Source organism: Stenella coeruleoalba, assembly GCF_951394435.1.
Source record: "Stenella coeruleoalba genome assembly, chromosome: 19".
NCBI classification, from domain to species: Eukaryota; Metazoa; Chordata; class Mammalia; order Artiodactyla; family Delphinidae; genus Stenella; species Stenella coeruleoalba.
Genome location: NC_137165.1, coordinates 39,641,515 through 39,658,497, shown reverse-complemented (window position 1 = coordinate 39,658,497; position 16,983 = coordinate 39,641,515). Strand labels below are relative to the sequence as shown.

The 16,983-nt window shown below is 58.2% G+C and overlaps 2 protein-coding genes across 4 annotated transcripts; one reads left to right on the top strand and one right to left on the bottom strand.

Annotated features, from left to right (window-relative positions):
* The first annotated feature begins 1,151 nt into the window (after positions 1–1,151).
* PCGF2 (polycomb group ring finger 2) lies at positions 1,152–12,900 on the top strand. Of its 3 annotated transcripts, XM_079904644.1 has the most exons (12): positions 1,152–1,239; positions 1,582–1,694; positions 4,401–4,635; positions 7,471–7,621; positions 8,295–8,391; positions 8,696–8,751; positions 8,841–8,891; positions 9,095–9,203; positions 9,376–9,430; positions 9,521–9,616; positions 10,632–10,712; positions 11,223–12,900. In XM_079904644.1, the coding sequence occupies exons 3-12, from the start codon at positions 4,474–4,476 to the stop codon at positions 11,598–11,600; spliced, it is 1,236 nt and encodes a 411-aa protein (XP_079760770.1). In that variant the 5' UTR covers positions 1,152–1,239; positions 1,582–1,694; positions 4,401–4,473; the 3' UTR covers positions 11,601–12,900. The 3 variants fall into 3 exon arrangements, with proteins under 3 accessions (XP_079760770.1, XP_079760772.1, XP_079760771.1); XM_079904646.1 differs by lacking the exons at positions 1,152–1,239; positions 4,401–4,635 and having other exon boundaries at positions 1,590–1,694; XM_079904645.1 differs by lacking the exons at positions 1,152–1,239; positions 1,582–1,694 and having other exon boundaries at positions 4,340–4,635.
* Positions 12,901–13,110: 210 nt separating this feature from the next.
* On the bottom strand, positions 13,111–16,411 carry CISD3 (CDGSH iron sulfur domain 3). The gene is made up of 4 exons (XM_079904441.1): positions 16,037–16,411; positions 15,672–15,707; positions 14,984–15,103; positions 13,111–13,481 (listed from the first exon to the last, which is right to left on the bottom strand). The coding sequence occupies exons 1-4, from the start codon at positions 16,073–16,075 to the stop codon at positions 13,302–13,304; spliced, it is 375 nt and encodes a 124-aa protein (XP_079760567.1). The 5' UTR covers positions 16,076–16,411; the 3' UTR covers positions 13,111–13,301.
* Between the last annotated feature and the right edge of the window lie 572 nt (positions 16,412–16,983).

The window sequence follows — 16,983 nt, the reverse complement described above, 5'->3', positions numbered from 1 at the left end:
CCGCGGGTTCTCAGACCACCCCCTCTGGGCGGAAATCTCTCCAGCCCTTCCTCTTCCTCCCCGCCCCGACTCGGTGGGTGTGCGCCAAAGACTGAAGCTGGGGTCACTTGGCGGCCAGTGTCCGCAGGTCTTCTGGTCGCCAGCCAAAGGGTGAAAGCATTCAGCACGGTGGCCTCAGCTTCGGGTCTGCCTGGGCTGCGAAAGAGGAGGGAAGGAGGAAGAGGAAGGCCGTCGGATGCTTGCTGAAGATTCGTTTCCTAATTTCCTAACTTGAGCCACCCACCGCCAGTGCGCTTAATGGCGCTTCTGGCCGGTTAATCGAGCTCTTTGGAGTGACTGACATAATGATCATCCCTAATCTATACTGAATAACGAATACGCGAATCGACCGTCCTAATCTAATGAGGCGGGCCCACGCTAGTCTCCATAACGTAGTATCGATCGGCTTCCCCGGCGCCGGCCTCAGCTGCTGCTCCAAGGTTTTCCAAGCTCCCTCCTAGTCTTCTCCTCCGGCGGGAGCCACAGGGTACCGGAGCCCGGAGCAACGATCGGAGTAGGAGGGCATCAGCCGCCTTTGCGCTCGCCGGACTCCCGCCGCCTGGGCGAGCGAGGCGCACCAACCTTGCAGAGGTCGGGGCGCAATCGGCGCGCGGGCGAAAAATGCGGGAATAAGTGCCCGGCAGGAAAAAAGCGCGGGCCCACTTCCGAGCCCCGGCGCCTTGTTTTCGAGTGCATTCGGGCCTCTCGCGTTAGGCCGGGTTACTGTGTCCCGGGCCCGGAGCCTGAGCTGACGTCTTCAGCTTGCCTCCCGGTCCAGGTTGCGTTCCGATCTTGACCGAGCACACCGGAGGCGCCAGCCTCCACCACAGCAAACCGAGCCCTCGCCGCGAGACGTCCTCCAGGCCTCTGCCTCCGTCCTCCCGGCGGTTTGCTCCCCCGAAGCGCCCGGGCCGGGTCTCGGGCTCAGCGTTTCAGAGCCGCCGATCGGGCCGCCGAGAGGGCAAGGGGAGTGGGGAGGAGACGCTCGCTCTCACCCATGCAGTTATTAATTTCAAGGGAGTGTCACTTAAGTGAATGAAAATAACCCAGACTCGTGGCCAGAAGCGTCGCGTCCCCCGCCTGAGCACATTGCCCTTTGGTCGCGGCCGAGGGGTGGAGGGCTGCAGAGCGAGCCACATTTCAGCCCAGTCCTCATCTCACCATTTTCCAGGCGCTCCAGCTAGGGGCGAGGATCGCAGGGTCAGGGGGTAGGGGGGGCGCACACATATTTTGGGGGCAGGGGTTAGTTGAGGAAGGGTGAGGTCGTGGTCTAGTTTTGGGGGGCCCGGCACCCGGTTGGGGGCGCAGCCTTGTTAGCCTCTCCCCCTCCTCCTCTTCCCCTCTCCGCAAACACCCTGAAGGAATGAGGTCACGTGGGTGAGTGGTGGGCGGGACCTACTCTTGTCTGGAGGAAAAAAGCCATTTTGTCTCCCCCCCGCCTCCGAACTCTGGTCCCTCCCCTCCCCCCTCCGTCCCCTCCCCTCCCCTCCCCTCACTCCCTCCCACCCCAAACCGCTTTCACAAACTCCTTTCTTACCGTAGGTTTCTCCCCTCTCGCCGCCCGAGCGAGCGACACGGCTGCGGCCCCCCTCCCCTCCCTTCCCTCCCTCCCTCCCATCCCCCCCTCCCCGAGACCCACCGGACCCCGAACCCAGGTAAGCGGACGCGGACTCCCCTCTCCCTCCTTCTCCTACCCCGTAACCATCTGGGGACTGGGACTGGGAGCCGGTACCTCCTTCTTTACAAACCCCTGTGGGGGTAGGTTCTGAGCCGGGCCTTCTCGCGTCTCCGCCCCACCCCCGCCGGCCCCTGTCCTAGCTCGCCCCGTCCGCCTTTCTTTCTCCCTTTTTTCTCTCCTTTTCCTCCCTTCCAAGATGGCCGAAGTGCATTCCCCTTTTAACGATTTGGCGTCTCCCTCGACCACCACCTCTTTGTGCCTCAGCCCCCCTAGACCCTGCTCCCGAGGTAGCGAGGGGGAGGGTCCGAGGCAGCCACAAGGGCTTTGGGGCTCCGCGCTGGGGCGGATCTCTGCCCCACTAGCCCTCCCCACGAGCCAGCTCAGCTCCTGGACCTCTCCCACTACTCCTTTCGGTTTGGGGAGGGGTCGCTCTCGGTTTCTTCGTTGGGCACTGGGGCGTCGTGGACGCGCGAGGACTTGAGGCGGGGAGGAAGGGGACGAGCTTTTCGATTGCTGCGGGGCCGGGGGAGGGCGCTCTTCCCTGCCGGGACCGGTCGTCTCGGGCACCCCCCCCAGTCGGTCCCTTTCACCCCGCCATCCCGGGACTGGGCGCCCCGCCCCCTCCCCTCCCCGAGCCACCTCGGCGGAGCCTCTTTCTCCGGAACACCCCTCCTCGGGCCCCGCCGAAAGTTTGGCTCTAGGGAAGGTAGGAGCGGCCACCCGGTGACTGGGGTCTCTGATCTTCTGACCCAGGTTCCTGGGGATGCCGGGGTGGAGGGAGTAGAATGGAGATGGGGAAGATTTATCGCGATATTTCCTATCGCCCGCAGATGCAGGAGGGGGCTGGCGGACTGGCCGGTCTTCCACTGGGGAGCCCGGCTGCCCCCTCCTTTCCTAGGTCCTCCTGCTTCTATTTCTGAGAGGATGGGACCCCTCGGCGAGCAGACACCCCTGCCCCTCCTGTCTCCACGGGGGGCCCAGGCATGCCTCTCTCCCTCCCCCACAGCCCCCGTCTGCCCAGAATTGCTCCGGATGGCTTGAGGTGGGGAAGGAGGAGGCCTGGGGATGGTGAATTTGCCTGTAAATATTGTGGAAGCGTTGCCCCGCGCTTGCCCCTGGTCTTTGTCTCTCAGAGAGCCCCCCCAACCCCCGCCGTGCCGCCTCAGTCTCCAGGGCTCCCTGTCGCTGGGGGCGGGGGGCGGGTCTCCTGCTTGTCTCCCACTCCGTTCTTAAGCCTCCTTCTCTGGGCCTCTTGCAGTTTGCATCTGTTCCTGAAACTCTATAATTTCTCTTCCTCCCCCTCTCCACTCTGTTCCAAGGTGCTAGTACTTGGAGAAGGAGCATAAAGGCAGCTCTGTTATAGCTTTTCGGTGGGGAGGTTTTCCCCGGGGTTTCCTGGTTTGGAGTTGGGGGTTGAGGTCTGAGAGCTGTCTTTGGAATGAGGCAGGAAACAGGCCTGAGGTGAGTCTTGGGACTTGGGATCCAGAGTGTAGCTGGGTGGGGTTCAAGTTGAAGTCTTTGTGGGGGGTGCTCTCTCCTGCTTCTGGTCTTCCCTGGGAGATCTTGTTTGATGGAGCTGTTGCCATGGGAATGGAGAGAGCCTGAACAGGAAGAGGTGACATCTTCGTGCAGGTAGGATGCCCACCCCACTCCTCCAGCCTCTGGCCCCCAGAGCAAGGCTGGGAGCTGCACTGCCTTTGTTGCTGGAAGACTTATGTTATAATTTACCCTCGGTAGACCGGGGATGCGCAGAAGGGTGGTGTGTGTTTGCAGCTCTGGTTTCAGGCAGGGATGTCAGACTCTGTGCTCCTGGGGTGGGTGGGGGCGGCTTGTACATCTGGCAAGCGTGGGCCTGGCTCTGGTCTGGCTGTATGTGTGATGGGGTGTGTCTGTGTGTGTGTCTGGCCAAGTGTCTGGCCTTGTGTGTTGTGAATGTGAGAGAGAAACGGAGGGGGTGTGTCTGGCTGTGTGTGCATATGTGTGTGTGTATCTGTGTATATTTTGGATTTTTGTCTTTGTTTGATCTTAGGAAGCTGAGAGGTGGGAAAGGGAGGGAAGGTAGGGTGAGCCTGTCTTCAGGAGACTAGAGGACTTTTTTGATGCTGCTGGTGGGAGGCGCAGATCCTCCACCCAGGGTCAAGGATCAGGGAACATTGAGAGTTTGACAGCGTCCCAGACAGACCTCCACCCCCTACTCTCCCTACACACACACAAATACACAGGCTTGCACAACTGAACCCGAACTCCTGGGACCCAGTACAGTCTGGCTCACTGAGCTTCCACAGAGCCTGCTTCCATATCTGTATCAGGAAAGTCGGGTGAGGCCATTTGCCTCTGCCCCCTCTTTCTACTTCAAGGCGAGAATGTGTGCTGTTGGTGATGTTTTGGCCCATATGGCTCACTGAATGGTCTTCTGTGGAACCTGGAGTCCTGCTACCTTCCGCCTGCCTGGATGGAGTCAGGCCAGGCTTACTGGTTCCTTAGATGAGTAGGAAGCCCGGCCTGGGTGCCAGTGTGGAAAGAGCACTGGAACGGGAGTCAGGCTGCGTCTAGTCCTAGAACTGCCACTGAGTGACTGCATGACCTGAGACGAGTCACTTCTTTCTGAGTTTCTTCATCTGTAAAATGAAAGGACTCGACAAGATGCTTTCTAATAAGATTCCTTCCACCTCTGCCATTCTAGATGTCTGGATGTGACCTTCAGTGACTCTTCCCAAGACTTGGAGATTTTCTAGTGAGGGAGTTGGGTGAATTTCATGTGGAGGGAAAGCAGAGCAAAGAATTCTGTAGCTGGGCATCTGAAGGAGCAGAAAGGAACCTCTGGGTTATCAGAGATTGGCTATTTCTGCAGTGGAAAAAGAAAAAAAACTAACGCTGAGAGAAGTCTAAATTACGGGGGAGCTTCCAGAAAAAGACTGGTAAGAATGGAGAGATGGGGGGTGATCTCTATAAGTAGGGGGCTTTGAGAATGGGGAAAGACACAAGCCAGGCTTGGGTGGCAAGGAGGAGTTGCGGTTGGGTGCTGATCAAGCTCCTTTCCTGCCACTATAGCTGAAACCCGGGCCACCAGGGGCCAGGAGCAAGGGCTGTTCCACCATGATGCCTTTGCAAAGACAGTGGTTTGGGGACAGAAGATATTGAAGGACTTGCCCCCCGGTTGGGGGAGGTATTGTGGGTGGGAAACAGTGCTCAGGTCCACTGTGGGGATGTGGTCAGTACTGACCTGTGAAAGCCTCCAGAGCTCCACAGGGCCACTTCCAAATGGCCCTTGGTCTCCCTTTTTCTGCTTCTTGGGACTTGTCTCTCCCTCTCCTTCACCCTCAGGCTCTTCCCTAAGGTGATGGGAGCTGGAGGTCCAGCCAGTTGCAGCTGGGGAGGAGCTGAGTGTGAGGTGTGGGGCCCTGGGGCCTCATGGGGGGAGAGAGATGGTGAGTGGGTGAGGGAACAGAGCTCCTGTTTACAGTTGTTCTTGGTACCTGCTGGCAGGGCCCTGCAGGTAACCATGGCAATCAGGTGAGGAACCAATCAGTGCTTCTCCCCACCCCCAGCCCCAGAGGTCTGAGGCCCCTGGGGATGGGGCAGGGGGAGCAGGGAGTGTGGCAAGGGGGCTCATTTCTTAAAGGGAGAAGGAGGAGCATTTCATCCAGTAAGCACCACAGCTCTCGCCTTCACCCGTGCATCCAGAACAGAGCTTGAGGGGTAGTCTTGGTCTGAGTGCTTGCAGAAGTGAAAGGGTGAGGGTCACGGCCATTTGCTTAGGAGCTCTCCCACGTTGAGGCCACAGTTGGCCTGGAAGGAACTGCATGAGAGTTCTTAAAAGCAAGTGTCTGTTTTGAAAACACAGTGAGTATGTGAATGAGGTGGCTAAGGCAGTGTGAAGCGAGCGTGTGTGTGTGTGTGTGTGTGTGTGTGTGTGTGTGTGTGTGTGAGAGAGAGAGAGAGAGAGACAGAAAAGAAGGCATGAGATTTGCCAATAGCAACCAGGACCCTCATACATTATCAGACCCCCAAACGTTTTGTTTCTGGCTGTGCACACACCCTGAGATTCATCTGGACAAGGCGCACACATGGGGCAAGTAGTCACATGAGGTGCCGTTGGGGGTCCAGCAGCATGTACGCATCCGATAGAGATTACACACGCTCAGCGAGTCAGCCACTTGGAGTTTGTTCCCTCCTCCGGATGGTTGTAATAATATTTGGGCATCTTGCCAGGGGTTACTATGGGAACGACCAAACAGTGTAGTAGCCAGCGAGGCTTCTACACAATTATGAAGAGGGGACCCGTGCAGGGAGAGCTGGCGGAGGGGAGGCGGGAACCCCTTTCCTTCCTCGGGCCATGTCTGCAGGTCTTGGCCGCCGCGTCTCCACTGGCTCTGGGCTTGCTTGTTCCTCTCCGTCTGCCCTGCAACTTGGTGTCTCTCTCACATGTGGCCTTTGTGTCTCTCCATCTCTTTCGGTCTCTGGCCAGCCTCTGTTGGCTGTTTGGGTCTTGGCCAAACTCATTCTGGGGTCTCTATAGAAACTGCTGATTCCCAGCTGTGAATTTTGGGTCCTAGAAAACCCAGCGTGTTGGCTTTAGAAATCTTTCTGGAAAGGAGAGAAGGATGTATGTTGTAAAAGAGCTGTCGGGACTTGGCCGCCCTCCCCAGCCCTGCCCCTTGGGCTTCTACTCTGGGAAAGAGGGAGGTACCATTGCTCCTGGGCGCAGGCTGGATTTCTACACCAAGAAGTAAGCACGTCAGCCAGTCCAGACCTGGGCTGTGCCTTTCCTCCCCGGACCCCGCCCGGGCCTGGCTGGGCACTCGGTGGGCTGTGGGGAGAACTTTCTGCATAGCTTTGGCAGGCATCTCTGAGAGCCTGTGGTCTGTCACCGGGCAGCTTGTGGCCGGCTTGCAGACAGGATACGGCGGGTGGGTAGCAGTGCCCACGTGGGGAGATTCCTGCGCGCCTGGGAGGGGCAGCGTGCAGCAGGCTCTTTGTCGGGGCCCGTGGTGGCCTTCCTGTGGAAGGGGCAGTAGCAGTCTTTTTGCCCAGACTTTGCAGTTAACCTGCAGAGTCCAGGGCTGGGCCACGGGGCGGGTTGAAGCCGTGTGTTCCCAACTTTGGGCACATAAGGACCATCCTCAGTACTTCCTGCTTGAGCACCAGGCCTAGAGCCTGCATGGTCAACATATGGTGCATTTCCAGGGAGCTGCTCCGGGGCTGGGGCTGGATGCAGCAGTGCAAGGATGAGTTATGGGGTGCCCCCTTCAGCCTTAGGGCGGATGTGCCCCCAGTGTTTCCAGGGAACGCATCCTGGAGAAGGAGTGATGGGATGGAAGGACAGTAGGATGGATTAGAAAGACCCAGTCAGGAGTCTAAGTTTCCTCATAGTTCTTAGTGAGTTCACTTGAGTGAATATGGCTTGGGATCAGGGAGATTTTTTAAAACTCCATTCTCTTCCATTTTCATGCCTCCCCACATCCTCTGGAGAGTTGAGTAGTACTTCCTGTGGTCTAACCTCAGTCTTTCTGCTGTCCTGAGATAGAACCTGACCTTGTTGCTCAAGGTCGTGAGATCTCCAGAGCCCCTGGCACCCAGTGAACACTCACAGGGGGTCAGAAAGAACCATCCCCACATGTGCACCTTGTCCGGCCTTAAAGGGAAAGGAAGGGCCTTGGGCCCAGGAGCGGTGTCGCTTGTGGGGCAGGTGGAGTAGAGTGTGGGAGGGGCTCTTGGCTCTGTGGGTTCCTGATTCCATGTTTGTTTCCCAGGGTGACGCTCCCCAGTCCCCTGCCCCCCACCCCGGCATCATGCATCGGACCACACGGATTAAAATCACGGAGCTGAACCCTCACCTCATGTGTGCCCTCTGCGGGGGGTACTTCATCGATGCCACTACCATCGTGGAGTGCTTGCATTCCTGTGAGTTGAGTCGAGGGGCTGCTCCTCGGGTGGGTGGCCTCTGCCCTGAAGAGCAAATACGTCCATGTGTCTGGTGAGGGTCCCAGGTCCCTGAGAAGCTGCCTTGGAGGGGATACTGGAGGGTTCAGCTCAGAAGTTCATTTGGGGAACTTTTACCTGAAATCTCAGTTCTCTCCTTGCATCTCTGTGCCTGAAATTGCGCTCCCGGAAGGTGCAGGTGCCCTGGTGTGCACCACGGGCTTGTGGCTGGGGGTCGAGGACCCTGCGATAGGGTGTCTAATAGGTTGGCGGGGCTTGGGACTTGGGACTCACCTTTACACACACACACACACACACACACACACACACACACACACACACACACAATCTGTCCACACACACAATCTGTCCACACACACACACACCACACACACACACACACACACACACAATCTGTCCACACACACAATCTGTCCACACACACACACATCACACACACACACACACACACACACACACACACACACAATCTGTCCTCCCCCAAGGATGGATGATAAGGGGCACAGTTGCCATCTGTGCGGGAACAAGGTGGAGAAGAGGGGATACCTGAGCCCGAGCAGGGGGCATGGGGGCTGGTCCTGGGGGATGAAGGGGACTCTGACTCTTCCTCCTCTCTCCACACCCTTCTGCCAAGTCTGCAAAACCTGCATTGTGCGCTACCTGGAGACCAACAAGTACTGCCCCATGTGCGACGTACAGGTCCACAAAACCCGGCCGCTGCTGAGCATCAGGTGGGCCCAGCACGTCCTCCTGTCCCCGCCCGTCCTCTGGGGCAGCTGCCCTCTGTCCCCCAGCCCTCCTTGCTTCCTGAAGCCAGGCTGGCAGGTGGAGGAGAAGCGCCAGGCATGGACCGAATCCCCATCCTTCCCTCAGGGGTGTATCCAGCTGAGAAGTTCTAGAGAGGTAGAGGCAAGGCCTCTAGGGACCCCCATGCCTGGGCCCTGGGTCTCAGGAAGGGAGGTGGGAAGAAGGGGCCCCAGGCTGGAGAGTCGGTGTGACGTGGTTGCCAGCAGGCCCCTATGTGCTTCTTTCCAGATCTGACAAAACCCTTCAAGACATCGTCTACAAATTGGTCCCTGGGCTTTTTAAAGGTACCTACACCCTTTGTTGTCCTGCCACCCCCCGCCCCCCACTGCCCAAGCGTGTTGCCCCCCGCCTCAGCCTGCTCCCTCTCTTCTAGATGAGATGAAACGGAGGCGGGATTTCTACGCAGCCTACCCCCTGACAGAAGGTGAGTGTGTTCACGTGTGTGTGCGTGGGTGCTGCCCCAGGTATAAGGGCCAGATGCATGGAGGGCCGGTGGGCACCGCACACGGCCTCCCCAGCCCAGGGGTGGCTGGGCGCACCGCACTGAGCTCTGAGATCCCTGGGTCCTTGGTGGGGCTCCTGTCCCCCCCTCCTAGGCCAACGCCTCAGAGCTCTCTCCTTCCGCAGTTCCCAATGGCTCCAACGAGGACCGTGGTGAGGTTCTGGAACAGGAGAAGGGGGCTCTGAGCGACGATGAGATCGTCAGCCTCTCCATCGAGTTCTATGAAGGCGTCAGGCAAGTCTGGCCCGTGCCTGGTCCTTTTGGGGTCCTAGGCTGGGTCCCTTCTCCCATGCCATCCCCATTCCCCTGGGAGGAAAGGGTGCTTCCAGGAGGGCCTTCCGGATGTGTGCAGTTAGATCCTGCCTGCACCAGGGTCTCCCTTGCTTCATTCCTTCTCCTTCTGCAGGGACCGGGAAGAGAAGAAGGGCCCCCTGGAAAATGGGGATGGTGACAAGGAGAAAGTGAGTGCTGGGGCCTGCCCAGGAGCGGGGTGTGGGCTGGGAGAGAGTGCCGGGGTGGACCCCAGCCCTTGGGTGCCTCTCCCCCACCAGACAGGGGTGCGCTTCCTGCGGTGCCCAGCAGCCATGACGGTCATGCATCTCGCCAAGTTTCTCCGCAACAAGATGGACGTGCCCAGCAAGTACAAGGTGGGTCCCTGGGCCCTTTCGAAAAACGCGTCCGTGTGTGGATGTATCTGACAATCTGTGCGTCTCAGCCACGGTTCAGGGCTGGCTGGGTGTCACCGAGGGCCTGCACGGTTGTGTAACTGAGCCCGTGTAGAAGGGTAACTGAAAACTAGATTGGGGTGGGGCAGTCTGCGTCTGCTGAAGCCAGCGTGCAGAGGTGCAGGAGACCAAGATGGTGTGTGTGTGTGTGTGTACATGCTTGCACGTTTAGAACTATGGCAGAGGCGTGTGTGTAAAAATGCAGGGCCTTACCTGGGCCAGCTGGCTGTGGGAATGCTGGTCTGAAATTGCCAAGGAGCTCGAGGACATCGCTTCTCAAATTTGAACATGTATGTGACCCCCTAGAGATCTTGTTAAAATGCAGATGCAGGTTCTTTTTTCTTTTGGCTGTGCCTAGAGGCATGCGGAGTCCTAACCACTGGACCGCCAGGGAAGTCCCAAAATGCAGATTCTGATTGAGTAGATTTTGCATTTCTGGCAAGCTCCCAGGTGCTTCCGGTGCTGTTGGTCCATGGACTCTTGAGGCTCTAGGACAGTGGATCCCAAACTTTGCCACATGTCAGAATTACGTGAGGGGTTGCCTATCGAGATTAAAACTCGATTCATGTCATACCAGTTAAAACCATCTCTGGGAGTGAGATCCAAGCACTGGTGTGATTCCACGGTGCAGCCTGGGTGAGAGTCGTTGCTCCACAAGTTCCTTCTCACCTGGGCCTTTTCTTTGCCTGTTAGCTCCTCTGGAGAACATGCCAGAGATAGAAGGGGACCCAGACCACCGTGTGGATTGCTGGGGCTGGGGCTGTTGATGATGTGGGTATCTTCGCTTCCCACCTGCTGGTCAGGAGTGATGTTGGAACAACTCTGATAGGGAAGTCGAATCCATCATGAAACCCCAGAGTAATGAGGGACCACCTGCTTGGAGCCTCTTTGCCAAACAGCTGGAGGCTTGAGCTGCGTCCTCCCGTTCCTCCTCCAGGTTGAGGTTCTCTATGAGGACGAGCCGCTGAAGGAATACTATACCCTCATGGACATCGCCTACATCTACCCCTGGCGGCGGGTGAGTGGGTGGGGTGGTACCAGCAAGGGGACAGGGCCGAAAGGGGACACGGGGCCATCACGTGGGCCACCTTGCTCTAATCACAGTTTATCCCTCGTCTCATGAGCTGGACATGTCCAGGGTGGCCTGCCACACACCAGGTACGCCTTCGGACGCTGTCTCACTGATGACTTTCCGCACTCAGAAGGAGAAAAGGACCCCTGGGCAGCCCACGTGCCCCAGCTGGGTGTGGAGGAGTGAACTTTGCCTTCTGCTCTTTGGCCTCCCTCTCTCCTTTTTCTGTCTCTGGTCTCACGTGCGCTCTCTTCCTCTCTGGGTCTCTGTGTGCCCCTGTCTCTCCGGCCTTGCTTGGTCAGTCCCACGTCGCGTGTCTCCTCCTCTCTCTCCAGTCTTTCTCCTCTCCAAGGCCCGGACCTTCCCTTCTCCCTGTTTGGGTGCCGTGGGGTGAAGGTGGGTGGCTGCCCCATTAGCCTCTTTCTCCTGACACCCTCCCCTCCCCTCTCCCTGCAGAATGGCCCTCTCCCCCTCAAGTATCGCGTCCAGCCAGCCTGCAAGCGGCTCACCTTGCCCACAGCGCCCACCCCCTCCGAGGGCACCAATACCAGCGGGGCGTCTGAGTGTGAGTCAGTCAGCGACAAGGCTCCCAGCCCTGCCACCCTGCCGGCCACCTCCTCCTCCCTGCCCAGCCCAGCTACCCCCTCCCATGGCTCTCCCAGCTCCCATGGCCCCTCGGCCCCCCACCCGACCTCCCCCACGCCCCCCGCCACAGCCAGTGGGGCCACCACAGCTGCCAACGGGGGCACCTCGAACTGCCTGCAGACACCGCCTTCCACCAGCAGGGGCCGCAAGATGACTGTCAACGGAGCTCCCGTGCCCCCCTTAACTTGAGGAAAGGGACCCTCTCCCTCCTTTTCCAGCTATGCCTCTCCACCCCTCCACTTTTTCTGGGCCCCCTTTTCCACCTCTTCTACTTTCCCCAGCTCCCCCCACCTTAGGGGTCGGGGATGGGTTTTATAAATAAATCTATATATATATGTACATAGGAAAAACCAAATATACATACTTATTTTCTATGGACCAACCAGATTAATTTAAATGCCACAGGAAACAAACTTGATGTGTGTGTGTATGCGTGGGGGATGGGGTGCTCAATTTTAGGCGGTCTTGTGTAATTTGCTCTGCTCTTTTTGGGGGTGCCTAGAGGTGGATTGGTGGGGCCACTTGAGGCTCGGTGAAGCCCTGCCCCATCCTCCTCCTGTTTCCCAAGGCATATGCGGTGTTGGAGGGGCCCCCACCAACCCCCAAAGCTTTAGGCACGACTCGAACTGGCTGTGTATGAGGTCCACCCTGCTTCTCTCCCCATCTTGGCTGCTGTCCTGCCCTGACCCTGACCAGTACCCTCCCCCCCACCATTGTTGAATGTCCAGAGAATTGCTAAGACAGTGCCTTTCACAAACGCAGCCTATCCCCTGGTTCTGAGGAGCAAGTGGGCAGTGGAGAGGGCATCTCCCTTACCTCCTCCTCTTGCAGTAGAAACTTTGTGTAATAGATAGTTCTGCCTTTTTTTTTTTCCCCTGTGTGTGTGGCCTTTGCATCATTTATCTTGTGGAAAAGAAGACTGAGGCCACAGAAGACCTCAGCCCTTGAACTTCCACTGTGGTGTCAACATTGTAAACCGCTTCACCCCCTTCTTCCACACCCCCCACCCAGGAGCCCGCACTAGCAAGGCGGATGGGGAAGTCTCACCTCGGGGCCTGTAGTGGAGAGGTGGAAGGGGGGGTGTTGACCTCAGATAAGCACAGACCCCAGATTTTGCCAAAGGCAAACAGTCCTCCAGTGCCCTCCCCACCCGCAGCTGAGGCCAAGTCAGGAAAGAACAACAGGCATCTAAAAGCACAAGAAGACAGAACCTGTGAGATCTGACCTCAGCTCCATCCCAAGAAGTCAAGTGGTCTTCCCCCTGAGGGGCAGACCCCAACAGACCCCTGCCCACCAGTTTTTCCTCCAATGGACATAGGTCAGATCGGGACGAGGGGAGGAGGCAAGACTATCACAGCCTATGTGTTTGGGGTCAGGTGTCCCCCAGTGGGTCTGTCTGTGTTCACGCCTCGTCCTGTGTCTGAGGTGCCATGGCTGTATCCTCCTCCTGGGACATCTGTATCTCCTGGCTTTGTAATAAATGCTGCGTACTCTCAGAGCCTGTAGTTCTTTGGGACAGACGGGACAGGGAAAGGGTGGCTGGGTGCCCTGGCCTCCTCCTCTTGTCTCTGGGCTCAGCCTGCCTTGGGGGACCCTATATGGAGTGAACCTCAACTGCCCCCTCCCTGTGGCCAGTCAGGTGTCCCCAGCCCATGTGAAGATCCTGAAGGGGGACCGGTCACGTCCCTCACACCAGTGACCACAAGAACGCCACTCTGGGCCGGCACGCCTATTTAATGCCATCTTTGCCAGCAGGCATTGGGGCAGGGGCCAGTTCCAGCCACCCCAGACTGGAGACCTCGGGTTACGGGAGCAAGTCCTTCACGAGCCAGCTACGGGTACTGGGGTCCCTGGGGTGACCCCTTCTTGGGCCGGTCAGCAGCCGCCCCCTCAGAGTGGGGAGCCCACTTCTGCCTTCTGCACCCGCTCACTCCTGTGGGTGCCATCGCAGTACGGGGGCTTCTGGGTGGCCTTGCAGGTACAGAGCGCCACCATGCGGGTCTCCCGGGCCTTGAACTTGAGTGGGGATAGGCCAGTGCGTTTGAAGAAGTGGGAGCCATCACAGAAGGGCTGGTGAGGGAAAGAAAGAAAGTTAGAGACCCAACCCCACCTGCTGAGGCCGGGCAGGGCTGGGAGAAGCAGCACACGGGGCTCAGGGCCCAGACTCCTAAGTGATGCTGCCTGTGTTCGCTACCACACCTGTCTCATCTGTAACGTGACAGTAAAAAGAGTAGCGTCATCCCAAGAAAATAAAATACATTATGGTTATCATGCACTTTGCCTGTAGAAAGTGTTCAGTAAGCATGAGTCTTTACAGGAGTAGTTTCTGGGGTTCCCAGAGGACCAGGACACAAGAACAATTTTCAAGGCGAAATGGGCCCTTAGGTATCAGCCATGTTTACGCTGATAGGCGTTTTTTTTGTTTTTTTTTTAATGGCTCTGAGTCTCCACTGGTTCACGAAATTCATTTCCTTCTCCACATTCTTGGGGTAAAAACTTCTCTGGGTGGGCTTTAAGACTGGGGTATCAATTTTGTTTGGCTCCAGGAAATAACTGGGAAGGGGGGAAGGGGACATCCCACAGCAAACTGGCTGCCTGGTGTGAGCATCTATGCCCTTCCATCCCGGAAGGTGTTCCTGGGTAATGGAAACAGGCCCAGAGAGGTGGTTAGCTAGTTAGTTAATGGCAGAGCTGGACCCAAGGCCTCTTGGCCTTGGAGTCAGGGTGGGATAGGAGAATGGATGAGAGAAGTGTGCAGATAAAAATAAGCAACCTGTCCCAGAGGGCAAGAGGCAGAGAGGCACAGAGGGCCCTCCTGTGCTAGGCCTCACCCGTGGGCTGCACAGCGCCACCCCCGTGAGGACCTACTCAAAGTCCACAGCAAATCGGTGGCAAAGCGGGACTCGGGTCCCTGGGCTGCTGACACCACGCCATGCTGATTGGAGGAACACAGTTCAGAGCCCGCTCAAGAAAGAAAGGGACCCCGGAGGCTAAGAATATGGGGCAGGTTCCTGCTGGACGAAAGGCTCCTGGAGCAGAAGAGAGAAGGAGTTGGGAGCAGGCCGCCAGGCTGACAAGACAGCAAGAAACCAGGGAAGTCACAGAAACTGAGGGAGGGTTTTCAGGAGCAGATGCCAGGAAGGGGCACACAGGGCCAGAGAGGCTGTGCAAAGTCTGCCCAATGCTGGGGTCCAAGGCCTGGGAACCTTTGACCCAGATGCTTCCTAGGAGGAAGAAGGAGAGAGGGGAGAGAGAGACAGGGCAGAGCCCGGAGCCTCTGAGAAGGAGGGAGCACCGGAAGAGGAGGACAGAACCCTGGCTCCACCCGACCGGCCCGGGACTGAGTTTCTGTCTCTCTGGCTGCATCCTGAAGGAGGGATGCAGAGAACGGTGAGCTCAGGGCTGTGAGTGGCGCTGGCCTGAGAGTATCCCTCCTCACCAGTCTCCCTTGTTGTCCCTCAGGTGTGTGTGGGAAAAAGAGGAACGTCTTGGGTGGGAGTTCCTGGGCAACATGTAGCGTCCCCAGCCACAGCTGTCATATATCAACGGGAAGGGGGACCCAGGTCTCTCACCTGCTTCTTGCTGTGGCCACACACACACCACCTGTAGGTTTTCCCAGCCACCAGCTCCACCTTGATGGGTGTTTTCAGGGCCACCACGGACTTGGCTGGGGTTTGGGGGAACCATTGGGCCTGTGGCAGAGAAGATGAGGGAGTGAGGGTCAGCTCATGCCCTGGAAGCACTTTCTCGCCTGTGGCCTTGTCCAGTTTCCCAAGAGCCTTGGCTGGTGACAGGCTTCCTCTGCAGGAGGCTGATCTGATGCCACCCTGCAAGGACACTCCCCCCAGGACACCATAAGGCCCCTGAGCTCCAGACAGAGAAGAGATTTCAAGGCCATGCAAGCACATAGGTTTCGGGGTCCAGGCCTTCCTTTCAAACCCTGGCTCTCACCTGGGTGCAAGGGACGGGAGGCTCAGGATCCTGCCAGCCTAGGCGGGGGTAACTGCACCTAGGGCTGGGTTTATCAGGCACCGCTGTTCTCAGGGCAGAAGCCTGCTCCCTGCCCTGTGCCCTCTGGCCACTCTATCTCCCCTGAGCCATCGGGAAGGTAGCTATGGACAAGGCAGTCTCAGGCTGAAATCTACAAAGCAGGGCTGACCCATTCTGGTTCCCTCCTCTGGTCTCTACCTTTGGGGTCTCTGGGCCTGGGGGACTAGGGCAGAGAGAAGTGGAAACGGGGTATTGGTGGGTAGTACTTACCAGCCAGGAGGTGATGTCCCGTCTCTGGTTCAGCTTCTGCAACGCAAGCAGGCATCGCAAGACGGTGGTTTGGAAACAGAAAAATATAAAGTCAACGGAAAGCGGAAGACTTCCAGAGGGAAGTCATCTGGGAGGGAAGAGACGACAGGGCTTAGGCGAGTGGGAGAAATACGAGGGTAAGAATAAGGGGTCCCAAGAGAGGAACGGGAATTGCTGGGGGAGGTGCTGGCACCCAGCGGGCGCTCAGGGAGGGCTGCGAAGGACCAGGCGACGTAGGGGCTTCAGGGACGCTCAGCCGAGGGGCGGGCGGGGCGGGCTCGGGAGGGGAGTCGGGGGGGCCGGCCGGCGGGGCCGCGGCTGCTCACCAGGGCCGCCGGCCTCAGGAGCGCCCCCGCGCCGCCCATGTCGGCCCCGCTGCCGCCAGCGCGCCGGCTCCGCCTCGCGCCCCGGTCACCTTCCCGCTTCCCCGCCTCCCAGCGGCCCGGCCCCGCCTCGGCCCGGAAGACGCTGCGGGGCTCGCGCGGTGCGGGCCGCGGGCCTGCGCAAGCCGACCAGCCCTAGCCGCCGGAAGTCGGGCCGAGGAGCCGACCCCGCAGCCGCCTAGGGGGCCCCGGGGTGTGGAGGGCTCTCCGGCGCCCCCTTTGGTTCCCGCGTGTCTGCGAATGACCCGCGCGGAGCATCGCCGCTCATTTCCTTGCCTGCGCCTCCCGGGCCCCTCACTTGCGAGCGCGGACCCTGACCGGAACCGTTTTCTCTTGCGGAGCCTTAGGGCAGTGCTTCTAGAAGCGCGGTGCGGACACATCTCGTCGCCTCGGGAGCTTGTTTTATCGGATTCGCGCCTGGCCCAGGCCTACACATTACATTCTTATGGGTGGGGCACAGGTATCTGCGTTTTCAATATGCAGGGTATTTCGGGTACGTTGTGCATTTTGGTCTGTGAACTACTATTCCAGGTGCTTAAAGAAATGTTCATTGACCATCCCCCGACCCCCGATCCCTTCCCAAGGCTCCCACGGATGGCACTCCCTCTCCCTTTCCCTTCAGTAAAGCCAGACAAAGCAGGATCTCTTTGGATTTTTTTTTTTTTTGTAAAACATTCTTTTATTAAAAGAACAAGTGCTGTTTACGAACTGCCCTTCGTACAAATAACATCCGTTATACAAAGATACAAGATCCGAGTTATGCACAATTCCAGGCTTGGAGGTGACGGGGTAGGGGCATTGCCTTTTGGGTTGAGGATATAAAGGAGGCTTTAGAAAGAATTAAAAAGGAGCCCCTGGGTTTGCAAACTGTAGCTTCCCCTCCCTGCTCC